At 58.0% G+C, this 25,597-nt stretch overlaps 1 protein-coding gene across 4 annotated transcripts; it reads left to right on the top strand.

Annotated features, from left to right (window-relative positions):
• Positions 1 to 5,778: 5,778 nt before the first annotated feature.
• Positions 5,779 to 24,702, top strand: MLXIPL (MLX interacting protein like). 4 transcript variants are annotated; one of them, XM_032430893.1, is made up of 17 exons: positions 5,779 to 6,134; positions 10,058 to 10,164; positions 14,346 to 14,428; positions 14,597 to 14,686; positions 14,984 to 15,028; positions 15,550 to 15,751; positions 15,878 to 15,958; positions 19,270 to 19,439; positions 20,810 to 21,356; positions 21,618 to 21,685; positions 21,760 to 21,910; positions 22,062 to 22,177; positions 22,275 to 22,388; positions 22,641 to 22,711; positions 22,790 to 22,913; positions 23,471 to 23,600; positions 23,896 to 24,702. In XM_032430893.1, the coding sequence occupies exons 1-17, from the start codon at positions 5,842 to 5,844 to the stop codon at positions 24,012 to 24,014; spliced, it is 2,511 nt and encodes an 836-aa protein (XP_032286784.1). In that variant the 5' UTR covers positions 5,779 to 5,841; the 3' UTR covers positions 24,015 to 24,702. The 4 variants fall into 4 exon arrangements, with proteins under 4 accessions (XP_032286784.1, XP_032286781.1, XP_032286782.1 ...); XM_032430890.1 differs by having other exon boundaries at positions 22,584 to 22,711; XM_032430891.1 differs by having other exon boundaries at positions 22,269 to 22,388.
• The last annotated feature ends 895 nt before the right edge of the window (positions 24,703 to 25,597 follow it).

Genomic DNA, 25,597 nt, shown 5'->3' with positions numbered 1-25,597 from the left:
TCGGGCTCCCTGCTCGGGCTCCCTGCTCGGGCTCCCTGCTCGGGCTCCCTGCTCGGCGGGAAGCCTGCTTCTCCCTCTCCCTCTCCCACTCCCCCTGCTCGTGTTCCCTCTCTCGCTGTGTCTCTCTCTTTCAAATAAATAAATAAATAAAATCTTTAAAAAAAAAACAAAAACAAAAACCCATCCCAGGCCAGGAAAAGGCCAAAATGATGTGGGCGGGACAACCCATCTTTTCCCTACTCTGTTGGTAAACAGTTAAGGTGGGGATTATAGTTTTGGATGACCATTTGGTAAAATCTGTTACACCAAAAACGTTTCTACTCCTCTTTCTCATTCTTGTCCATCCCTCCATCCCCTACTTCTTCAACTCACTCAGTGATTCCCCCCATCCCCCACCCCCCCACCCCTGCCATCCTCTTCTAGACCTGATGCACCACCTCCCTCCTCCCCTCACCTAGATGCCCAATTCACCCCCAGCTGGGGCAGGCTTCAGGTAATAGCATCGGAGGTCACTCAGGAGGCGAAGTGGCTGATTGTGTGTGTGTGTGTGTGTGTGTGGTATGTACGCATGCACACTTGGTTTCTCTTTTCCAAAAACTTTTAAATCTAACATACCTAAAAAAAAGTGCACACATCAAGGGCGCCTGGGTGGCTCAGTTGGTTAAGTGTCTGCTTTTGGCTCAGGTCATGATCCTGGGGTCCTGGGATCGAGTCCCAAGTCAGGCTCCCTGCTCAGCGGGAAGTCGGCTTTTCCCTCTCCCTCTGCCCCTCCCCTCCTCATGCTCTCTCTCTTTCTCCCTCACTCTCTCTCTCAAATAAATAAATAAAATCTTTTTAAAAAATAAAAATAAAAAGTGCACACAGCATAAGTATCCAGCTTGATGAATATTCACCAAAAATGCACCCATGTAACCGGGACACAGATACAGAAAGAAAATGTTAGCAGCACCCCAGGAAGCCCCTTCTTGATCCCTCCTGTCACCTCTAAGCTAAACACTCCCCTGACTGATAAACCACAGATTAGCTTGTTTTGGAGCTTTATATAAATGAAGCTTTACAGGGGCCCCTGGGTGGCTCAGTCGTTAAGCGTCTGCCTTCAGCTCAGGTCATGATCCCAGGGTCCTGGGATCGAGCCCCGCATCGGGCTCCCTGCTCCACGGGAAGCCTGCTTCTCCCTCTCCCACTCCCCCTGCTTGTGTTCCCTCTCTCGCTGTGTCTCTCTCTGTCAAATAAATAAATAAAATCTTTAAAAAAAAAAAATGAAGCTTTACAGGGATACCTGGGTGGTTCAGTCGGTTAAGAGTCTGCCTTCGGCTCAGGTCATGATCCCAGGGTCCTGGGATCGAGTTCTGCATCGGGCTCCTTGGTCAGCAGGGAGTCTGCTTCTCCCTCTGCCTACCACTCCCCCTGCTTGTGCGCTCTCTCTCTGACAAATAAATAAAATACAAATCTTTAAAAAAAAAAAAAAGTGAAGCCTTACAGTGCATACACTTCCATGTCAGGTTTCTTTGGTCAACATATGATCAGTGAGATGCATCCATACGCTTGCATTCGGTTGTAGGGGGTTCATTCCCACTGCTGCGTTAATATTCCATAGCGTGGCTGTCCCACCATGCATGTAACCATTCGCTGATGATAGACATTTGGGTTGTTTCCAGTACTGAGCTGATAAGAATAATGCTGTATGAATAGTTGTGTGCATGTCCTTTGGTGCACATATACACCTGCTGGGTTATAAGGGATGCAGATGTTCGGCTCTAGCAGGTTCTGACAAATAGTTTTCCAAAGTGATTGTGCCAAGTTACTCTGGCAACGGCCTGGATGAGATTCTGTTGACACCACGTCCTCCCGCATGATCGCTAGTCCTTCTAATTTGAGAACGTAGGTTCTTGTGGGCAGGCTGGCATCGGATTGACTGTGTGTGAATCTCAGCTCTCTTCTTACCTTGTGACCTTCGGCAAAGCCTGTTTCCTTGTCTACAAGATGAGTTGAAATGAGTTGAAACAGCTCATGGAGCTGTTATGAAGATTCCATGGATGGGTTAGGTTAGGCCCCACCAACATTAGCCATTTAGAGTCAGTTCTCACAACAGCACTCCGACTCGCCCGCAGAGCCTCAGTCTCCCCTTCTGTAAAATGGCCATGACCATCCTAACACATCCACATCCACACACAATTGACGGCACAACCAGAAAATGGAATGATGTCTAAAAGTGCCTAATTTTACTGAGATATAATACAGTTATTATACAGCTCACCCTTTTTCGGTGGCTTTTAGTATAGTCACAGAATTATGCAAATATCACCCCTATCTCATTCTAGAACATTTTCAACACCCCAAAAAGAAACCCCATATCCATTGGCAATCATTCCCCCATTCTCAGCCCCTGGCAGCTGCTAAGCTACTTTCCATCTCTTTGGGTATTACAAGTGCCAAATCTTTGCTTTTCTGTGTTTTTGAACTCTTGCAAAAGTGAAATACCTAGCACTGCAACAGGCACATAATATACACTTAGTAAATGTCATCTGTGTGTGTGTGTGTGCGGATGGATGGACGGATAGACAGAGCACACATAGTAGACAGATATAATATAAATTCATCCATTCGACAAAAACCCATTTGCACATTTGCACTTGGAGGAAAATGGTCTATAGAGAGAAATAAACTACGATTCTCCCGTTCAGGCCATTCGCCATCTAGTGGGACAGGGAGGAATGTGCACCCCTCCCTGAGAAGGCAGAGCCAGATGCAATTAAAAGTTGTGTTGGAATAGGGTTGTGAGAACTCTGGGAAGATGCGGATGTGGAGGCGGCACTTCTAGTTTGGGCGAACTTTCCCGATGAGGAGGGGCAGCCCAGGGGAGGGATCCCGAGAACTAAAGCTGGGACACAGGGCAGGTGTGATGTCAAGCAGGATTGCTGGCCAGCCAGGGCTTCCCACACCAATCCGGACCTGGTCCTGGGGTCTCTGTGGGCTGTGAACAAGACTTGGCTGTAGAGAGAGGCTGTGAACGCTGGGTAGCAGGTGACGGAGGCCAGAGCGGAAAGGGAGCACGAGGGTGAGCGAGGGCAGCTCACATATGCCTGCACTGTCATCTGGGCAAGGGCACCCTGAACAGGCTGTGCCCATGTCCGGGCATGCCAGGCAGGGCCCCCATGCCGCCAGCTGGTTTGACTTCTCCAGCTGGCTGTGGCTAGAATCGTATTTAAGAGGGAGAGTGGCAGCCTCATAAGTGAAGGAGCCTGGACTTCAGAGTCAGGCCTGGCTCTGCCCTTTCCCACCGTGGGAACTTGAGCAAGTGCCTCACCTCCCTGAGCCCGTTTCTTCAACTGTAAAATGGAGGTAATATTACTTACTTCAGTATGGTTAAGGAACGATGACTGGGGGAGGCTGGACAAGGCGGATGAAGCATGCATTCAAGGTGCCAGCAAGCTTGGAGTATTTATTTATTTATAAAAGATTTTATTTATTTATTTGAGAGAGAGCACGCACACATGCGTGAGGTGGCCGGGGGGGGGGGTGGGGGGGGGAAGGAGAGGGAGAAGCAGACTCCCTGCTGAACAGGAAGCCTGATGATGACCCTGATCCTGGGGCTCGATTCCAGGACCCTGAGATCATGACCTGAGCCAAAGGTAGATGCTTAACCCACTGAGCCACCCAGGCGCCCCAAGCTTGGAGCATTTAAACTTTTCTTTTTTTTTGAAAAAAAATTTAGTAATGGATATTCTAATTGAAGGTGTCGTCATGGAAGAATCAGAATTTGTGAACTTCCTTGCATTTATTATACAGCGTCGCAGTGTTTTCTTTCGAATTACACACAGAGGGATCGTCTTTTCAGGACTAGTCCTCCAAGGGTATTATCAGGCCCTGAGGAGAGCAAGAATAGGGTGCAGATGCTTGTTGAGAGAGAGCCAACTGATGTCTGGGGAAAGGAAGGGAAATGGGGTGACACATATAATCCACCCTACTGAGACCCAACTCTCAGGAAAGTCTCTTGAAACCACAGGAGACAATTCTGAGATTTTTATCCTGGGGACAGGAGGCCAAGGGGAGCATGGTGGGGTGAGGTGGGATGCTGATCGCATAGACTCAGAACCAAGGGTGTTAACAGTTACAGATTCCTAAGAAATCACTGAATTCAACTGCCTCGTTTTACAGGTAGAGAGACAGAACCCCAATAAGACAGAGATTTGTTGGGGTGCGTGGGTCCCTAAAGCTAGAAGTCTCCGAGGGAGAGGAGGCCCTGCTTCCCAGCCCTCTCCCCCACAGTGGCCACCAGCTCTGTTTAGTGTCATGGGTTCCCCCAAGTCCCTGCATGCTCAGATTGGGGGTTCAGACACTAGAGGAACAGTCCTGCCTCAGGGCCCACAGGCCAGGGGCAAAGCCAGTCAGGCACATCAGGGATAAGTAACGACTGTATTGGTCGGTCTCTGTGCCAAGGATCCCAAAAGAGCCACTTAGGAATGGCTCTCTCTCCAGAGGAGGCAGGCTGAGGTGGGACCCTGAGGCCCCCCCAGTTTGGCTGAGATGAGCGGAAAGAATGCGCCTCCTGCAGAGAACAGCAGGGGACAACGGAGGAGAGCACCCGAGGCTCCGGGGACTGAGAGGTGACTGTTTGCCAGGGACAGAGGGTACCTGGGCCAAGGGACGTGGGTGGATGGGTGGGTGGAAAAGCGGGCCTGTGAGCTGCCTGGGGTCATCATTACAGCTTCTCAGATGGTCACAGGGACCCTGGAAGCACTGCCATTTGATTTCGGGATCCTGGGCAGGAGGAAAGCACTCTGAGGGAAACTTTTCCCAGCTTCCCGCCCCCAGCTGACTACCCCCACCTTTCCCTCCTGTGACCGCACCTAGGCCACACCCTCCACCATTGGCCTCTAGCCCTCCCCTCCCCCGCCAGGGATAGCCCTGCATGGGAAGTCTGGAATTCCAGACCAGGTTCTGCGGCTGGCCCTCTGTAGATACTCAAGTGTCTTTCCACTCCTGTGGACTCCGGTGACGCCGCCGGCCGTGGGGCAAGAATCCCACCTTGGAGGATTGTTACAGGTGCCAGTGAGGTGACCCTGTGAGTGCCTCAGACCAAACACCCTGGTTCATGTTCTCAGGGTGCGAGGAGGGGAATCAGGAACAGGAGCTGGACCTCAGGGCGGGGGAGAGGGGGTGCCCAGAGCTCCTGAGCAGATGGCCTGCCTGGGGGATGTCCAGGGGAGGGTGACCAAGGCTCCACCTTGCCAGCTGTCAGCCATCAGCACTGGATTCACACTCATTAACCCTCTGGGGCCTCTGTGCAGGTGTAGTGATGATCATTATGGCAACTGGGGGTGCTGAGACTTACCTGTGGGCCAGGCCACACAAGACTTCTGAGAGGTGGGTGCTTCCAGCTGTGTGCAGGACTGAGAGGGGGTGAATGTGAGCCGAGAGATCAAAGAGGGCAGGGAGGGAGGGGTGTAGTTAGGTGAGGGGCTTCACAGGGGGGCGTCCCTGGAAGCAAGGAACCCCAGGCACTGAGGCGCTTTCAGGCTCAGGTGTGAACGACTGGTAGTCAACTCTTCTTGAGACCCCTTTCGGGCGGAGTAGGGGCACCACAAAAGGAAAGGCGGGAGGGGAGATGAGAACCCCTTCCTCTTCCAAACTCCAGACCCGCAAGTAGCTCGCGGACGCCGACGCTCGTATTTAACACCCTGATTATGCTAATTTAAGCCCGCCCCGCCCCGGAGGCCCCGCCCCTCGAACGTCCTCTTGGCGGCGGAGGGGCGGGGCCATGCTAATGAGGCCAGTCGAGCCTAGCGAGCCGCCCGGGCGGCTCCACCGAGCCGGGGCGAGGCGGCGGCGACTAAAGCCATGGCCGGGGCGTTGGAGGGTCTGGCCGCGGGCTTCCACGGCCCGCGGGTCGTCCCCAGCCAAGACTCGGACTCAGACACAGACTCGGAGGACCCGAGTACCCGGCGCAGCGCGGGCGGGCTGCTCCGCTCGCAGGTCATCCACAGCGGTCACTTCATGGTGTCGTCGCCGCACAGCGACTCGCTGACCCGGCGGCGCGACCAGGAGGGGCCCATGGGGCCCGCAGACTTCGGGCCGCGCAGCATCGACCCCACCCTCACCCGCCTCTTCGAGTGCATGAGCCTGGCCTACAGGTGAGGGCGGCTCCGGGGCCCGACAGCCTAGACCCTCCGTGGCGGGACCACGCGCTGGGGCCCCGGACACCCGACCCGGCCCCAAACTTTGGTCCCCGGCTGCTCTCGGAGACTCCGACCACATCCTGGACACCCCTCTGCCCCGGCCCCGAGCGTCCTCCAGCCCGGGGCCAGCCCACCGGCCTCCGCCTGGAGTGCGCACCTCCAGGTTCCCGTTGCTCGTCACCTTCACTCCCTCCTTAGGGCGCGGACCGCCTGCCCTCCACCTTGACCGCCATAGGCCCACCGCGGGCCCCTCTCCCCGTCCCGACTCCTCTGCCCCCAAAGAAATGCCAGGGCATCCTTCGCGCTCCCAGGACCCTAAGCTATCCCCACCCTCCACTCTGGGGGCCAATCCGCCAGACCACCTCAGCCCTCCGCTCCCTCCCCAGCAGACCCGGCCCAGACCCACGCCAGTCCTGCGCCCTGGCGACACTCCTCACGCCCATGATTGTCCGGACTCATAGCCAACGTCGTTCGAAACCCAGTCTCTCCTCCACCCTGCACTCCCCAATTGCCGGGACACCTGTTCTTGACCTGCTAGATCGAGGGTGGCGACAGAAGGGTGCCGCGGGCGGACGGGGGAGGGGGGGAGCTGGCAGAGTTTCCCAGCGGTCGCCCGGCAGGGGTGCAGCACGCCGCGTGGGGGTTGGTGCCCTGGAGGCCTGGGTTCGCCTACCCCGGTCGCCACCCACCCGAGGCTGAGCGCCTAACGCTGCCTGGGACCCCTGCTCGGCGCGTCGCAGAGCGCAAGGACCGCGCCCGGCCCTAGCCCCACGCCTGTGTCCTAGGGGAGGGCGCGAACCCGGGTTCTGGCCCAGGGCCCTGGAGCAAAGTTCCCAGGAGCGGAGGGGCCGGGATAAATTATCAACTGAAAACCATAGAGGTGAAAGGGGGATGGGCCGGCCTTGATCTTTTCTCTGTGCAAATATTCCTCTTCCTCTGCGGCGCCTCCTCCCCTTCTGAGAACCACTGGATACAGAACGGCCCTCGAGGACCAGGAGCCGGAGCTGGGGTGGGGATTGCGGGGGTGTTGCCCACCCCCAACCGCGGCAACCTAGCCGAGACCCCATTGGCTGGAGGCGATGTAACCTTGGCCCACATGCTCTGGCCCCGGGCCCAGGTCATGTTGCAACCTGATCGTCCAGGGCGCCGGACCGATGTGGAAAGTTCAAATTCCCGTCCCTTTCTTCCCTTCCCCCCCGCCCCCCCGCCTCCTGGGACATCATGGGACAGACTGGGAGAGGGCATTTAAGGTCTTGGTACACCGGATGTGGGCACCGCTCCTCCCCAGACTCTCCCAGGGCACCCCATTTCTCACCTGCTCCCAACTTTAGCTTCCTGCTCTATACCACATCCCATCCAACCTCAAACCATGGGTGGCCAAAGGGAGGGGTTCGGGGGTAGGGGCAAGATTGGGGCTAGGGCACACTCCAACAACTGCCCCCACTAAGAGGCTGACTAGAATCTGATGTGACCCAGGCGAGCTGGAGGGAGAGGGCTGTGCTTTCTCCCTAAACACCCAGAATATTCTGTCTCTGTGGGGGCCCAAGTGCCAGGAATGGAGGTGGCTCAGTACTAGAGGAGACTTTGGCTTCCCCCTCTTCGATGGAGGAAAAATCTGAGGTTCAGACTGGGACAGTGTTTTAGCCCTTGAATACCCCTGATTATAGGGGTCCCCTGGAAGGGAGAGTATTGGGGAAGCCAGGGTGACCTGAGAGAGTGACTGGATGGGAAAGGACAGCAAGGCAAGGGGTCCAGAGGTGCTTGACCGGAAGGACAGTCTGTGGCTGCCTGGCCGGCTTTCATCCTCAGCAGGGCAGTGTGGAAAGAGGGAGGACTCCCCTTCTAGGAGGAGGCCCACAGTTCACGATTCTGTAGGTGGAAGCCCCAGGGAGACAGGTGCTGGAAGTTCCAAGAAAACACTCGTTCAAGGTCAGAGCTGGCTAGCTATGGAAAGCATGGCCTCTGGGAGACAGCAAGGAGGACTCTGTCAGAGAGACTCTTGGGGAATTCCTATAAGGTAGATTGGGGATGGGAGAGGGGATGGGGGGTCGGTCACGCTGAACTAAGAGTCCTAGGTTTTCTCCAACCCATCCCCAAGATTCCCAGACTTTCTATTGGTCATAAGAAGCCCTTGAACCCTAGGACCAGGCTTTTTGCTCCCAGCTGGGCCCCTCGCCTCCCCTCCCAGCCAACAAGCCCGACCCAGACAAAATGCTTTCCTCCTAGGCTTGGATGTTCTCACTGTCTCAGCTCCCTGAGCACCGCCTTGGCCACACACATCATAGCCTCAGCTGGGAAACGGAGGGAGGGCAGGCAGGCTGGGCATGGGGAACTGGGTGACCAGAACGGGCTGGGAGGTTGCTGGGATACCGGCAGGGGCAACAAACTCAGGAGTCCCCCCCAGGTGCCACAGAAGAAGCTGGCCCGGGACGTATCAGTGTACCCCATCCCTGTCTCCCTACTGGACAGATGGTGTTTATCTAACTTAGGAGGGAGGGGGCCAGCCAGCAAGCATGGGCTATGTACTCTATTTGGGTAATGAGGCCTATGGTACCCTGGGGTGGCAGTCCTCCCCACTCCCTATCCCAAAACAAACACAGGAGCTTGGAGACCAGAGAAGAGAGGGGACCCAGTGACCCATGCACCTAAGGGGCTGTAGTAGTCCGATTGCCACCCACCCACCTCTTACCCCCAAGATGAGGGAGAAGCCTTGGAAGAAAGCGGGCCTGGGGTTCTGAAAAACTGAGCCTTGGGGCCTCAGCTTCCCATGTGAGCAAGGGTTGGAGAAGGTGGGCCAGAAGGGACTGGTGTACAACCCTGGCTTGTGGACCATGAGGATGGAGGGAGAAGGGGGGAACCAGTGGGGGTCTGGACCCTGAGCATCTTGACCTCCTGGGTCAGCTCCTTAGGGGTGGTTGACTTGGCCTGTAAGAGGTGCTAGGTGCTGTCCGGGCCAGTGGTGTCACATCGCAAAGGGGAGAAAATAAGGATCTTGCCTGGGTCTCCCCCAGCCTTTCTGAAGTCCTTACTGACTTGGCACATCTTGACCTTGAGAGTCAAGCCCCTCACCTGTGTAAGGCCCTTCCACCTCGTGGATTTGATTGACGGCTAGGATTAGGGTCAGGGTTAGGGGTCGGGATCAGGGTGCTGCTTCCCCACGGCACGTGCCCACCACTCCACCATCCCAGCTGCCTTCCTTTGGAGCCTGATGGCTATCGTCTTGCACACACCCCTGAGAAGGGGCACACCTTTCCAGCTCAGCCCAGATCGCCATCCTGGGATTCCGGAGTGGGCAGGCGCCAGAAGGGCAGTGAAAAGACAGAGGCTGGTTGCTTGGAGGCCACTTCTCCCCACCCAGGAACACCTTCCCCATCCCCTAGGGGCCAAAGGGGGCCAGTGAGACTGGTGGAGAGAAAGCCATAGGGCCTGAATGAATCTCCACCATGTGGCCTTGGGAATGTCCCTTCACCTTCCTGACGCTCAGTTGCCTTCTGTAAGAAATGGGTCTGAGAACCCGCCCTAGCGGGCCTACAGACAGATGTCTGTGGGGCCACCGGCATTATTGTCTTTAGGACGGAGCTGACAAACAGGTTTCAGCCCTGGCTTTAGTTCTGGCGGTGGGTGAATGAGCAGCTCCGGCCACAGAACGCAGGGGCCCCTAGCAAGGACCTATTCTGAAGGTCTGACTCTCAGGGTAGGAATTTCAGGCAGGTTAGAGCGAGGAGCAGGATTTTCGGGGTTGGGGAGGAGACCCTCAGATGGCCCAGCATGGATGAATACCCAGTGCATGGCAAGAGTGGGGAGCCAGCCCTGCAGGAGCAACCCCCCCCAGCTTCCCCTTGCCCACCCCCCCTGACCCAGCCCTCTCCCTCTGACAGTGGCAAGCTGGTGTCTCCCAAGTGGAAGAATTTCAAAGGCCTCAAGCTGCTTTGCAGAGACAAGATCCGCCTCAACAACGCCATCTGGAGGGCCTGGTACATCCAGTGTGAGTGGGCACCACGGGCCTCACCAGCAGGGGGGCTGTAAGTGGGGGGCACCTAGGAAACCCCCATGGCCCTTAGGGGCCAGCACCAGCATCTGACCCCCAGAGGGTCTAGGGGAACGCGTTCCAAAGGGTGCTCTCCACAGGGACCGCTAGGCACAGCAGCGGTCACCCCTTGGAAGTCCTAAGGTGGGCAGAGATTTGGAGGGCAGTTCAAGACCCTTTCTGCATTCCATCAGCCTAGTCAGTGCCTCACACGGCAGGGTGGAAAGAGGTGCTGGATGCTGTCCGGGCCAGTGGCATCGTGTCGCAAAGGGGAGAAAATAAGGATCTTGCCTGGGTCTCCCCCAGCCTTTCTGAAGTCCTTACGGAACCGCCAGCAGGTGCCCGCATGGAGCCTGGGGGGGGGGGGTGCAGCACCCAGAGAGGCCATGCAGTAGAGCGGAGGGGGCTGCAGACCTGGGAGCTGCCCAGAGCTGCTTACCTACCCAGTCTCTGCCCTCGCTGGCTGTGGAACCTCAGGCTGTGTGACTAACGTCTCTGAATCTGTTTCCTAATAAGGCCAACAGTCCTACTTTTCCTGGTTGGCCTGGGGATAACAAGTATGAATGGGCCCGGTGCAAAGCTGGTGCTGAATAAATGATGGGTGAATCTTTTTTTTTTTTTTTAAGATTTTATTTATTCATTTGAGACACAGAGATACAGAGAGAGAGAGAGAGCATGAGCAGGGGGAGAGGCAGAGGGAGAGGGAGAAGCAGGCTCCCCGCCGAGCCAGGAGCCCGATGTGGGGTTCGTTCCCAGGACCCGAGCCGAAGGCAGACGCTTAACCATCTGAGCCACCCAGGAGCCCCCATGATGGGTGAATCTGATATGCCCTTGAGAAGGTCACGGTCATTCATTTTGGGATTCGAGACCCACCCACCCTCCATGGCAAAACAGCCGAGGCTGAGCAGCCTCAGACCAGTCCACCCTGGGTTGGGACCTTATCCAGTGCAGCCAAGTCCTGCTACAGGATCAAAAGCTACCCTGAGCTGGGAACACACAGCCCAGGAGGGAACATATTCAGTGTTCTCTGTCCTGGTCCCCTGGATTCCATCCAAGCAGAGAGAGGGAGGGTTTTCTGGTTTCCATTTATCTCTGCTTCCCAGTACTTCATAAACCATCTTATTCGAGCCTTCCTGGCAACCCTGGCAGATAGGTATTATTACCCCCATTTTATGGATGAGCAAGTAAGGCCCAGAAGGCCAGTAACTTGTTCAGGGTCATGGAGCATAAAAGGAACAGAGCTGTGACTGGCTGGAAGTCCAGGGCTCTCCTACTCTGAGCCCAGAGCTCCTTTCGCTGCTCCCAGCTGGCTGGCTTCCAGTCCTCACCTGAGAACAGGTAGGATGGCTCACCTGAGAACACGTAGGACCAGGACCTACCCTAACCAGGAGGCTGATAGGCCAGAGGGAGTCACTGCCACTTTCCCCACCGCCCCGCTCTCTCTGCCCTTCCCCCACACAGCTGGATGGGATGCAAACCCTTCTCTGCAGAAGAAATTGCTGATGCTACCCAGGGACCTCACCCAGACAGGCAGACCCTGGTCTCTGGCTATTGCCCGAGTTGCTGGAAGCACCTGGGTTCTGTGTCAGACAGAGAGGGGGGTTGGGTCAAGTTCTAGGATGCCCCTTCCCACCAAGCTGTGTGACTTTGGGAAAGTCCCTAGTCTCCCTAGATAAGGATCGCTCATCTGTAGAGAGAGAATAACAGTAGGTCCTGCTCTGAGGCTTGCTGTGAGTTTTTAGTGAGATCATTCATATCTCAGCACAGGGCCTGACACACACAAGGGCTCCCCGAAGGTGATAATGTTATCGTGATAATAGCAACAGCACATGGCACACCCCTTCTCCCCGAGCACTGAGGGTTTGAAGGTGGGCTTCAGGAAAGGGAGGGGGGGGAACAGCTGGAGGGCTGCCTGGCTCATCCCCTTTGTACCTGCCACCCCTCTGCAGGCTCCTGGCCTCCAAGTTCCCCTCCTTTCTAACACCCCCAAATCATCTTGGTGTCCTCTGAGCTCCCAGAGCACTGTGCACCTCTCATGGGCGGGCTCCCCACCTTGCATTAGCTCATGTTATGTGTGTGCTTTACTTATCTCTCCAACTAAGCCGTGAGTGCTCTGATTCGCCTGCGGATTCCCTGTCCCAGCATCTGTCCCAGCTCAGGTGCAAGGGGCTAGGTGGCTTCCTGAATGGATGAACTTAACAGTGTTAAATAAAGCCCGCCCCAGCCCCAGGAGCCACATGGTCACTGCCCTTCTGTCTAGAGCACAGGGTCCCCGGGGTGGGGGAGGGAAGGTCCAGCCAGGCCTGCTCAGACCTGACCCTCTGGGGACCCTAGTGCTCATGTCCTCATCTGGGAACCCAGGGCAGCTACTCTTTGAGACCCTCCTTACTCTCACCCCCTGGGAGTTCACACACCCAGGGGCCCATCCCTTTGTTTTCCAAGCCACGCTCAGCCAGCAGGACAAACCTCTTCCCTAATCCCATGGGGATCATTTTGGAGACTGTCCTTTAGGACAGAACTTTGTAAATGAGGCTGAAGGTCCCGTTAATTTCATGTTTGGGTGGTCCCCCTTGTCTGTTAATTGTCCCAGAGGAAGTTTGCTGAGGACTGAGGCGGGAAAAGTCACTGCATGGGGGTCCCAGGGTCCGGAAGCCTTACTGTGTGCCAAGCTCTCTGCCAGATTCAGGGATTTGAGGCTAAAGGGCAACAGCTCCTACTTTTACTCCCAGCAGGGAGGCCAGCATGCAGAGAAATGGCCAAGGCCAAGTGGAGAGCCAGGCAGATAAGACTGCAGGGTTTCAGAGGAGGGAGGGCTTCCTGGAAGAGGGACTGCCCTGGGCTCTCCTGACGGGTGGGCAGATGTGGGTGAGGCAGAGGAGGGAAGGGAAAGGCATTCCGTGAAGAATAAAACCAGAGGGTGGGCTGTGGTGGGGGGAAGCTGTTTGGCTTCAAGGTGGGGCCTATGAAGGAGGTCACCAGACCCCCGGTGGGGGGAGGTGACTAAAAATATGGAGGGGAGGGGACAGTGGCAGAAATGCCACATATCCTCGGGAGTGAGACAGGAGTGAGATGATTAGTTCACCGTTAGATAGGAATGCTGGGGGTCGATGGGCAGTTTCTGTGGGGGGCAGTGTTGGCTGTCCAGAGGACGCACAGGCTTGGGAAGGACGTTTCCAAACATCTGAGAGGGTCAAGTTTTGGGACATCCTTTTTTTTTTTTTTAATTCCCTACCCCCCAAGTTTTGGGACATCCTGACAGAGATTCTATGGGCGGGTGAAAAATATCTGCAGCTGGAAAGGGGCAAGATGAGAGGGGTTTGGGGGCACGCCTCGCAGAAGGGCCAGTGAAAATAGTCAAGGGGGCAGGAGAACTAAGGGTAGGTTCCCTGGCCGAGGGAGGAGGGGGTGCTCTGCATTGAGGTCCAAGAGGTTGGGTCCAGGGAGGGTAAGGGCCTTGGCCGGGCAGTGGGGGCAGGTGCTGGGTCACAGGAAGTGAAGAGGAGACCAGGAGGCACGGAGTGGAGGTGCTGATGACAACTATTCTAGAACTGGGGGCAAAGCAGAGGGGTGAAAGGGAAGAAGATTAGATTGTTGGGGTAGCAAAGGAAGGGAAAGTTTGGGAGGTAAAGGGGAGCCTGAAATGTGTTTATGGGCCCCAAAGAAGGAGCCTGGGGAGGGAGAGATTGGACTGGAGATAGGGAAGGGAGTGGAGGAGGTGGAGAAAGGGCTCAGCTAGGTGGCCTGAGAGGACAAGGGGTGGTTCTCTGGCATCAGATTGGGCAGTGCCGAGGAGCCTGAGGCAGGAGACCAAGGGCTCCAGGCCCTGGCCTGCCAGTCTGACCTTCTTGGAGCAGCTCACTTCCTGTGGTCCCACAATCCCATTCAGCGAGTGTTGCCTGAACACCTACTGGGCTCCCAAGGGAGGCAGAGGAGGTGTGGGAGGTTCCTTTCACAGGGTCCCATAAAAGAGGGGGCTCTGGGGGTGCTAGAGCAGGCAGGAAGGCTTCCTGGAGGAGGTGGCACTTCTCTAAGCATCAGAAGCGAAGCAGGATTTCATAGTGTGGCACTTGAGTCCCAGTCCCCTTGGGGTGGGAGGTGAAGGCGCCGGGTACCCCCCTGACCTGGCCCCCTTCTCTCAGATGTGGAGCAGAGGAAGAGCCCCGTGTGTGGCTTCGTGACCCCCCTGCAGGGGCCTGAGGCTGATGAGCACCGGAAACCGGAGGTAGCTGAGCGGCGGGACCTCCCGGCCTGCCTGCCTCCCTGCCGAGCCCGGCCCCTCCCTCGGGTCTCTCCCGGCGCGGGGCAGGAGGGGCTGGCCCAGGTGCGGATTGGGTGAGGGCTGGGGGTCAGTGCCCGCGGTCTCACTGAGCCCCCTCCTGGTCCTCCCCAGGCCGTGGTCCTGGAGGGCAATTACTGGAAGCGGCGCATCGAGGTGGTGATGCGCGAGTACCACAAGTGGCGCATCTACTACAAGAAACGGGTCAGTGGTGGGAGGGAGGGGGGTCCGGGGGGCTGCGGACCACTGCCTCTCTTGGAAGAGCCCGGGCGGGACTCCCCTCGACCGCCCGACCCCGCCTGCCATTAAGATCCAGGCTGACAGCGCCACCGTGTGGCCCAGAGTCTCCTCGCCGCCTCCTTACCTCCCAGCGCGGAGGAGCTCCTGAGGGGAAATGGGGAGCCCTTTCGTCCGGGGGAGCTTGTGAGTAGGGGAGGCCTTGGCGGGCACTGATGGAAGAGGGACAAGATATCCAGTGTCCACCACTGTGTGTTCCTGCAGCTCCGTAAATCCAGCAGGGAAGGGGACCTCCTGACCCCAAAGCAGGTGGGTGCTCCCGGGACCCAGAGAACTGACAGCTTCCCTCTAGGTGGGTAAGGCGGTGGCCCGGCGACGGTGGGTCACGAAGGCAATGGGTGTGGCCGCTGTCCTCTACTGATCGAGCCCTTCTCCCCGGAGGAGGGGGAGCCTTTGAGCGCAGTGGTGGGAAGACCCCAAGCCTTCCGGTTAGCCCAGCAAGTGGTGGGAGGCATGGGGGGAACAGAAGTCCCCAAGAACTGGGGTTCCGGGCAGGAAAAAAGTATAGGGGGCAGGAAGGGGACCCTTATCTGTTCAGCAGGCCACCCAGCTCTGTCTGCGGGGGGCAGTTGTCAGAGGCCAGTGGGGTGGCCATAGGTCTTCCAGGCAGCAAACTGGGTCCTCCAGAGAGAGGTGAGGAGGGCCGTGCACACACAGGCTCCCGACCTGCTGACCACCTCATCCCCCAGGCGGGGGCCATACGGAAGGGCGAGGGGCAGTGGGGGACCCCTGTGTCCCTCTCGTGGCTGCTGAAGGCTCTGTCTCCCTAGGCGGAAGGGGGTTGGCAGCCACCAGAGCGATGGTGCGAGCAGCTCTTCTCGAGCGTGGTGCCCGTGCTGCTGGGGGGCCCGGAGGAGGAGCCCAGCGGGCGGCAGCTGCTGGACCTCGATTGCTTTTTGTCCGACATCTCCGACACGCTCTTCACCATGACGCAGCCCAGCTCCGCGCCCCTGCAGCTGCCCCCTGAGGACGGTAAGGGCCTGCACCTGGAAAGCGAGGCCTGCGAGAATCCGGGCGGCCAAGGGAGGGTGGCCAGGGGATGGGCGGCCCCCACTCCACCCCGCCTGCCGCTCCTGATGGCACCCCTGCCCCCTCCAGCCTACGTGGGCAATGCTGACATGATCCAGCCGGACCTGACGCCCCTGCAGCCCAGCCTGGACGACTTCATGGAGATCTCAGGTGAAGCAGCGCCCCCTGTTGGGTGGGGTTGTAGGAGTGTGAGGAAAGTCCCCGGATGACCACCGGCCCTCAGGTCCGTCCCAGGCCCCTCCGGGAGGACGGATGGTCTAAGTGATTTCTGAGGGCCCTTCCTGGTCTCCCTTTGTCCGGACTTGGGATGCAATTGACGTGGCCTCAGGTGAGAGCAGGGCCAGACTGGGCACCTGAGCAGGCGCCAGGGCCCAGGGGCATGGATGCTATAGGCTCTGCCCGCTCCCAGGAAAGGAGAGCATGTTGGGAATCTCAGGAGAGAAAGGGACTTTGATTTGTTTGGGCCCGTTTATTATTTACATAATTCCCTTTAAAAACTATGAAAGAACATTCCAGGGGCGCCTGGGTGGCTCAGTCGGTTAAGCGTCTGCCTTGGGCTCAGGTCATGATCCTGGGGTCCTGGGATCGAGCCCCACATCGGGCTTCCTGCTCAGCTCGGAGAGTCTGCTTCTCCTTCTCCCTCTGCCCCTCCCCCCAGTCGTGCTCTCTCTCTCTCTCTCTCTCAAATAAATATAAACAAATAAAATCTTTAAATAAATAAAAAAGAACATTCCAAACATACGCAGAGAGAGAGAGAGAGAGAGTGGTTCACTGAAGCCTCCTATAACCATCACCGACTTCAATATGTATCAACCCTTGACCGGTCTGGTTTCATGGAGGCCTCACCCACTTCTCCTTCCTTAGTAGGTTTTTAAGAAAATCCCAGGAATTATATCTTGTAAAGCATTTTTATTTTTTTATTTATTTTATTTTTTATTTTTTTAGTAATGTGTTTCTGTGCCTCCCTCTCCCTGACCCCAGGGCTGCTCGGTCACTGGTTTCTTGTGTCCTCCCGGAGATACCCGTGTCTGCGTGAGCACCTGTAGACAAATGTCTCTTTTTGTTTTCACAATAGACTCTGCCTGACATTGCTTCCTTTACTTAGCTTAGATCCTGGAGACTCTCCCCGACAATCATACGAACAGGGGACTCTGGACCCTGCTAGGGGTCGGGTAGCCATAGAGGCTTGGCCTGTCTCAGCCCAGGCCCAGGGGGTAGGAAGGGGGTTTCTGGGATAAAGGCTTAGTTCCCATGACCCCTCCGCTTCTTCCGCACAGGGTCCTGGGCCTGTCAGTCAAGAGGTGGGGCGGGCACTAGGGAATGAGGAACCACCCCCACCCCTGCCTCAGCCCTGGGCAGGGTGGGGGCCGTGGGGGCAGAAGTGTTGATGGCAGAGCCCAGGGAGCAGACCAGTCTGGGAGGGCAGTGGTCCTGTCTGGGCACACGTACCCCCGCCACAGGTAGGAAACCGCCTCTTGCCCGGACTCCACCAAATTGGGGGCTAGGAAGCCACTTCTCTCAATCCAGGGTGGCTGCTGGGGGGCGGTGAGCATGGGCAACCAAAGGTAGGGGATGTGGGTGATGCAGAGAGGTGGCTAGCGTGGCCCCCTGGCGCTGCACACACAGGGAGGGCCGGGAGCACCAAGGCCACCAGGGCTACTGCCTCGATTGTCCCCCAGAGCTCCTCACTTGAGAGGAAACCCAGGGACGAGGCCGGAACTCTACCGAGGGAGGGGGCTTGGGGAGGAGTGTTCAAGGAAGGGGAGGGGGATTGGAGTAGGAGAGGGTCTCAGGGAGGGGATATAGATCAGTGGGGGGACAGAAGCTGGGGGGGACTAGGGCTCCGTGGGTGGCCGGCTAGGGCTACAAAGCAACTTCTCTCAAGGGGGAAGGGACAGTTGAGGGCAAACTATGGCAGGGGTGGTGGTGGTGACTGGGCTCGGTACCCCATGAGCCCTGCAGAGCGCTGGGGAGGAAGCAGCAGCAGTGAGCGGGGAACAGGCCCCCTATGTGGCTCGTTCTAGAGCCTAGGCCTCAAGGGGCCTAGTGATGAGGCCCACGGTCTCTGGGGGCTGGGGGGATAGAGGATCAGTGACCACTCACCCTCTGCCACCCAGTGCCTCGGTTGAAGGGAGGCAGTAGGACAAGAAGATCCTTTCTGATCAGGTGGTCAAGAAAGACCCACATGAGTGCGTGCAAGCTCACACACACACACACACACACACACACACAAACACACACACCTGGGCACAGAGCCGACGTGCGCCTGCGGAGGGCCTCACATCAAGGTAGGCACACACGGACTCAGACAGAGCTACAGACACGGGGACACATAGCAGAGATGGATCCTGCATGAGACCACACGCTGACACCCACAGAGCGACAACCTTCCAGTGACACATGGGCACCAGACTCACATAAGATGCACATACAAAGTTTAACCCCATCAGGCTCCGGGTTGGGTGTGGGCTTATCTGTCCCGCTCCTGGGTCTCCTTCAAGGTGGCCTTTGGGAGAGAGGCCTGACCAGCTTCCCTGGCTGGGGAGCCAGGGCCTTGGCTGGGCCTTGTGTGGCTGGGTTGGGCCAGACCAAGAGGCCTTGGGAGCTGGTTTAGACCAAAGGCTGGTCAGGGTCAGAGAAAGGTGCCCGGAAGGGAGCGGGTGGGCGGGTGGCGCCCAGGCCCGGGATGTGGTTAGGCCACAGGCAGCTGCTTCCCAAAACCAGAATAGCCTGGGGCTTACACAACCCGCACCTCAGACAATCTGGCTGCCCCCTCCCGGCCAGCTCTTCGAGGCTTTCCAGCACCCCCCACTCCTGCCCCACTCTGAGCCCACCCTCTGACCCCTGCTATGACCCCCTTAGTCCTTCACCCCACTCCCGGGCTCTACTTTTGAGGCCCCACTTGACCTTCCAACAAACCAACTTGTCCCAGACCCACTGACCTCCTGACCCATCTCACCTCTAGCTCACCCCTTGAACTCCCATCACCCTGGGGCTCTTCCCTATCCCAGACCTCCGCCCCATGCACCTCACCCCTTTCCCTCACTGGCGGTCTCTATTACCCTGCCCCTTTCTATGGCCCCAGCAGAGTCGGTAACAGGAGGGGGGGAGGGGAGGGCCTGGGCCTGGGATGGGGAAGGGGACCCCATGAGCCAAGTGTAAGGCTCAGTGGGAGGACTATTTCCCGGGGGTTCTACTCACACCCCGACCCAGCCTCTGCTGTCCAGGGTGCAGGCCCATCCCACCCGAACCTCTGTTGCTGCTTCCCCTGAGTGAGACAGAAACTCTCCCAATTTCACAATCTCCTGTAGAAGCCCCCCCCGCCCGCCTCCCCCTGATCTCATTGCCAGCCAGGCCAGCCCAGCCTGGGGACAGGGCACGAGGCCCACTCTCCTCCCACTGCTTCCAGCCACGCCTGGCCTTATCCCTAACTGCCACCGCCTTGTATGTCTGAATTACAGATTTCTTCACCAGCTACCGTCCCCCACCGACGCCCACGCCCTCACACTTCCCGGAGCCCCCCAGCTTTGGCCCCATGGCCGACCCTTTCTTCAGCAGTGGGATCTTGGGCTCGGAGGTGCCCCCTGCCTCGTCGGGTGTGACCCACCTCTCAGGGCATAACCGCCTGCAGGTGAGCTCCCGCCCCCACCCCACTCAGCCCTGCCTAGCTCACCTGCCCCTGTCCGGGAGATAGGGTAATTCCCAAGTGCCCAGTCCTGTGCCTGGTCGACTGAGAGGGACTGGAGGGGGAGAGAGACCCCATCTCTGCCCTCTGAGAGGGAGCAATTCAGCTCAGGAGGAAGGACCCTCGTGAAGCAGAACTGGACCAGGTGGTTATAGAGGGGAGGCTGAGGGCAGCGGGCCGGGGGGGGAGGGGCAGTGGAGAGGGGAGGGCATGGAGGAGGACACCACCCAGGACCGGGGTTGCTTATGGAAGGCTTCCTGGAGGAGGGGAGGTTCTGGGCTTAGTGAATGGGTTGGGTTTGGACAGAAGAAGAGACTGGTAGAGGGCAAGCCAGATGGGAGGAGAAGCACAAAGGAGTACACAGAGACAGGAAGCTCAGTGTGAGTGTTTAGGACATGGTGAAGCTGCCATTTTGGATCAGGAACCCGCAGGCTCAATTTGGAGGTCGCCTCCCTGCTGCTCTGTCAGACGCCTTTTCCTTCTGTCATCAGACTGTTCAGGCACTCTTGTAGTTCATTGTTGAGAGGTCTCTTCAACTAGACAGCGAGCTCCTCGCTGAAAGAGCTAACTAAGCCTTGCTCAGGCTTACCTAGCACAGTTCAAGCACCTGAGCGGCACTGGCTAAATCATTGCCCAATGACTGAGCTAGTGAGCCAGTGAGTGAATGTGTAGATGGATGGGTGTGTTGGTGAATGGATAGATGGGTTGTAGTTGAGGGTGGATGCTTACATGGGTTGGTGTCCATATGGGTAGGTGAGTGGTCGGTTGGATGGATGGGCTGTAGATGGATTTGTAGATGGACGGACAGTTTGGTGGGTCAATGAATAGGCTCGTGGCTGAAGAAGTGGCGGGTCAGTGAACAGATGGTGGATAGGTAGAGGATTATCGATGGGTTGATGGATGAATGAAGTAGAGACGGTCAGATAGATTGGTGAGTGGGCTAATAACTGGTGGGCTTGTGGAGAGATGGGTGGATGAGTTAGCTCGCAAGTGAGAGGACAAATAGGTGAATGGAGGACGGATGGGTTAGTGGATGGATTGGTGGCTGGATGGAATAATTAATCTGGCAAATGAAAAGATGGGCAGGAAGATTGATACTCTTTCTCACGCCTAATTTGTGCATACGTGTGTTCCAATCCCTCCCCTCATTAGACTGCAGTTTCCCTTGGTGTGTGTGGGGGGGTGGGGGGAGGGACAGCAGGGATCATTTCTCCTATCTCTCCCAGTGCCCAGTCCAGAGCTCAGCCAGGTCAAGAGGCTGCCGGGGTGGCTGCCAAGACCAGCTCTCTCCCCTGCTCTGTCTGTCCCCCAACCAGGCCCGGAGCAGCTGCCCTGGCCCCCTGGACTCCAGTGCCTTCCTGAACTCTGATTTCCTCCTTCCTGAAGACCCCAAGCCCAAGCTCCGACCTCCGCCAGTCCCCCCACCCCTCCTCCAATACCCGGCCCTTGCCAAGGGACCTGGCTTAGAGCCCTGTCCCCCACCCACCTTCCCTCCCATGGCTCCTCCCCCTGCTTTGCTGCCGGAAGAGCCTCTCTTCTCTCCCAGATTCCCCTTCTCCACTGTCCCCCAGGGCCCAGGAGTGTCCCCACTGCCTGCTCCCACTGCCTTCCCACCCACCCCACAGCCGGGTCCAGGCCCGGCCCCTGGCCCCTTCCCCATAGACCTTCTGCCCTCAGGGTATCTGGAGCCCACATTTGGGCCCCACTTCACAGTGCCCCAAGGCATGCGGCCCAGAGGCAGGCCCCCCACCCCATCCCCTAGAGGGCGGAAGCCCAGCCCCCCGACCTTGGCCCCTGCCATTGCCAACCCCACCGTCACTGCCGGGGGCAGCAACCCTTGCCTCACGCAGCTGCTCACAGCAGGTGAGATGGGGAGAACGGGGTCTACAGAGGGGAAGGTGGGGACCAGATGTGGAAGTGGGGAGCCTATGGGAGCAGAGGGTGAAAGTTTAAGGGGCAGGCTCAGGCTCAGCTGGGGGGGGGTGGAGAAGTGGGGAGGAATTAGGGACATGGGCCCTGAACCCAAAAGGGGAGTGAGCTTTTTTGGAGGGGAGGGAGGGGGTCTTTGGAGATGACGGGGTTGAGGCTGGCCCCAGTGGCCCTCACACTTCTGCCCATGCACAGCTAAGCCCGAGCAGACCCTGGAACCAGCACTTGTGTCCAGCACCCTCCTCCGGCCCTCAGGGTCCTCGGTAAGATGGCGGGCACTGGGAGGTGAGGGGGGACCCAGGGCTTCACCCCAACTCTCCACCCTTCTCCACTGCAGCAGGAGACGGCCCCTGAATTCCCCTGCACCTTTCTACCCCCGACCCCGGCCCCCACACCGCCCCAGCCACCTCCAGGCCCGGCCACACTGGCCCCTCCCAGGCCCTTGATTGTCCCCAAAGCGGAGCGGCTCTCGCCCCCAGCGCACAGCGGTAAAGAGGCTTGCAGGGCTTGGGGGACTCCAGGGGGTGGAGGGGAAGGAAGAAGCGGGGACTACATCTGAGGCCAGGATGAGAGGGACAGGGCCATGGGACCCTCTCCCCTGTGTCGGTCTCTCTGTGGGTCTGTCTGTCCCTGCCACAGGTGGTGAGCGGCGGCTGTCTGGGGAGCTCAGCTCCATGCGGGGCCCGGGGACTCTGAGTGTCTGCGTCTCTCCCCCTCAACCCATCCTAAGCCGGGGCCGTCCAGACAACAACAAGGTGGCACCTTTCCCTCACCCCGAGATCTGTTTGCTACCCCTAGGCCCTTCCATGCTCCTTCCTAGGCTCACCCCACTGTCTGCCCCCCAAGACTGAGAACCGGCGCATCACCCACATCTCTGCAGAGCAGAAGCGGCGCTTCAACATCAAGCTGGGGTTTGACACGCTGCACGGGCTGGTGAGCACACTCAGCGCCCAGCCCAGCCTCAAGGTGAGCCCCCAGCCCAGGCCGGCACCCCAGAACCGCAGGGCTCCTTCGTCGACCCCACCCCCCACCCCCTGCCCCGCCCAAGACCAAATCTCAGGACCCTCTGGACACCCAGTTTCCTCCTCCCACCCAGTGCCTCAGTGGGCCCCAGAGTGGGGCCACCTCCAGCACCTGAGCCCACCCTGGTGATGCCTGCAGGTGAGCAAAGCAACCACGCTGCAGAAGACAGCCGAGTACATCGCCATGCTCCAGCAGGAGCGCGCGGCCCTGCAGGAGGAGGCCCAGCAGCTACGGGACCAGATCGAGGAGCTCAACGCTGCCATTAAGTAGGCGGGGGGCCTGCGGGCGCTGGGGCCAGGGGCGTGCCGCGCGACTCCCCAGCCCTGACCGGCCCCTGCCCCCAGCCTGTGCCAGCAACAGCTGCCGGCTACTGGGGTGCCCATCACACACCAGCGTTTCGACCAGATGCGAGACATGTTTGACGACTATGTCCGTACCCGGACGCTGCACAACTGGAAGTTCTGGGTGGTATCCTCCCTCGGCCCGTGGGGGGTGGGGGTGGGGGGAGCGCGGCGGCCAGACAGGCCAGGCAGGGGCTCTGAGCTGCACCCAGGGGAAGGGACACAGGTTCTGCCCCCTCCTTCCAGGCCCGTGGCATCTTGGCCGGCAGGAGTGCCCAGTGATTCGCTGGGAGCAGAGGGAAACCGAGGGAGGAGCCCCTGGGTGAGGGGACCACAGCCCTGCCCACAGAATGTCCCAAGGGGAGTTTGGGAGAACCTCAAGTCTGTGTCGCGTGAGCGGGGTGGCTCCTGAAGAAGACGTGGAATCTCTCACTCCCTTACCTGGTCAAGCTCTTGGCTGAGCTGGGACAGGAAGCTCAGGGACAGGGGATAGCGCAGCCCAGAAGGTGGCATAGAGGGGCCGGGCAGGCCGTGGCAGGATGGGAGGGTGGCTGCAGTGGGAGGCCTCCAAGTTCAAGGTGCCACCGTGGCCAGGACCTTCCCGGGGTTTGGGCCAGATGTCAGGGCATGAGCTGGGTAAGGGTCCTGGCTGATCAACAGGCCTGCTCCTTGACCTGGGCCCAGTTCAGCGTCCTCATTCGGCCTCTGTTCGAGTCCTTCAACGGGATGGTGTCCACTGCAAGCTTGCAGAGCCTCCGCCAGACCTCCCTGGCTTGGCTGGACCAGTACTGCTCCCTGCCCGCTCTCCGGCCAAGTACGTGAGCCACCCCCCTGCCCACCAGAATGTCCAGGAACGTCCAGGAAGGTCCACTCTGCTCAGACCGCAGGTCCAGCCTGCTTTCAGAATAGCCTAAAGTTTTGGCCATCCCACCACGTACCTTGGATGGTCCCCCGGCCTCCAGGACACCTGCAGACAGAGTCCTGAGAAGGGCTGACGGTCCTGCCAGCTACTATCTCTCCCTCATCCCTTCGTCTTCAGCATCCGGAGGAAGGGCCTGGACCCCAGGAGGTACCTCTCCCTCTCTCTCTCTCTCATTCTCTTTCCCCAGCTGTCTTGAACTCTCTCCGCCAGCTGAGCACATCTACCAGCATCCTGACAGATCCAGGCTGTATACCTGAGCAGGCCACACGGGCGGTCACAGAGGGCACCCTTGGTAAACCTTTATAGTGCGGGCCAGACGCTGCCACTCACTCAGCGGCTCCGGGGCTGCTTTCCCTGGGCGTGGGCTCCAGGGACAACTTCTGGGCACTCCCTTCCTGCCCCAGGCCCTGGCTGTCCCCCTGCCTGAGGGTCTAGCAGGGCCCAAATCTCTTCCACCTCCTGAAAGCCAGGAAGAGCTACGTTCTAGTCGCTGCTCCACCAGCGACGAACACTGTGACCTGGGGGACTCGTGCTCACTCTTGGGACCTCCATTTTCCAGTCTGCAAAATGGGGCTGGAGAAGCTTCAACCAGATGATGATCCCAAGGCCTTAGCAGCTGTGACACTTGGAGCTGAAGCCGGCAACTCAGGGAGCTTGGAGGAGGAAGGGGGATGATCCTGTTTCCTTGCCTCCCCCACCTGCTTCCCGCCTCCCCCGGGTAGGACACAGGCAGAAAAGGAGGTTCCCACTCTCTGCTCCTTCGCTGGTCGCCCAGTGTGGGGTGGGGTGCTGCCGGATGGCATCCCTGGGTGAGGCCAGGAAGGTCTGATCCCAGGAGAGAGCAGGGCAGAGGGGTAGCCAAACCAGGGGCAGGCATCTTGTGTGCGTGTGGATGCATGTGTGTGGATTTTGTAAAGAATTCTTGCCAATAAAACCAAAAACTGTTGGGGACTGTCAGTGTGTCTCACTCTGGGATGGAAAGAGAGCCAGTTGGCAGTGGGAGGTGGCCTTGAAAGGACCTTAGCTTTTCCTCTGAGCTGGAAGCCACCGGAAGGTTTCGAGTAGAGGTGGGACGAGGTCAGATGTAAATTCTTAACAGAATCCCTCCGGGTGCAAAGCCAAGAATAGGCCCCAGGGGGGCAAGGACAGAAGCAGGGAAGCCAGTTTTAAGCTGTTGCTATCATCCTGGTCAGAGAGGACAGACCCTGGTCAGAGAGGACAGACACTCGTCCTGGAATTCCTCTCTCCATGACCAGGAAAAGGTTCAGAAAGGCTTACCACCTTCCAAGCTGGAAGAGGGCAGAGCCGAGCCAAGGAGTAGAAGGGACAGGGCCCTCCGTTGGAACCATCCAGAAGGAGAACAGGCTGCCACTGGGGGTGGTGACCTCCCCATTAGGTGAGATGTGCAAGCGGGAGGGGGGGCGGCCACTTGGTCGGGATGTCTTAGAAGGAACTGATACTTCAGATGGGGAATTGGGGTGAGTGGCCCCAGTATTTCATTGATTCTTTTATTGAGCTTTGAACAAATCTTTTCTGAGGGCCCACTGGGAACCAGACGATGATCTTGGTGCTGGGGATTCTGTTCACTGCTGGATCCCTCTCCTCATGGGGCTGATTCAAGCCTCTTACATCTCAGGACTTCCACAGATGCTTCCGTGGCCATTGACTTCCCCTCATTTGTGTGGAATCACAACACAGATAACAATACTAACTACACACTCATCTAATGTTTACTCTGTGCCAAGCACTATTTGAAGCACTTTATGTATGTATATGAACTCACTTATTATATATTAACATCTACCTCTAAGGGCCAGTTGTGAGGATTTCAGGGTAAATATATATAAAGTACTTACAACAGTGACTGGCATAAAGCACTCTTATTATAA

The sequence above is a fragment of the Phoca vitulina genome, unplaced genomic scaffold, assembly GCF_004348235.1.
Source record: "Phoca vitulina isolate PV1807 unplaced genomic scaffold, GSC_HSeal_1.0 scaffold45, whole genome shotgun sequence".
Lineage (NCBI taxonomy): Eukaryota > Metazoa > Chordata > Mammalia > Carnivora > Phocidae > Phoca > Phoca vitulina.
This window is presented reverse-complemented; position numbering and strand designations above follow the sequence as displayed.

What these genes read in the sequence shown, in the direction of transcription:
- MLXIPL (XM_032430889.1), top strand. Translation starts at nt 5,842, where the DNA reads ATGGCCGGGGCGTTGGAGGGTCTGGCCGCGGGCTTCCACGGCCCGCGG. An exon ending in CAGGGCATAACCGCCTGCAG is followed by an intron (nt 19,440 to 20,809) that starts GTGAGCTCCCGC and finishes TCCCCCAACCAG; the next exon opens with GCCCGGAGCAGCTGCCCTGG. An exon ending in CCTGCCCGCTCTCCGGCCAA is followed by an intron (nt 23,601 to 23,895) that starts GTACGTGAGCCA and finishes CTCTTTCCCCAG; the next exon opens with CTGTCTTGAACTCTCTCCGC.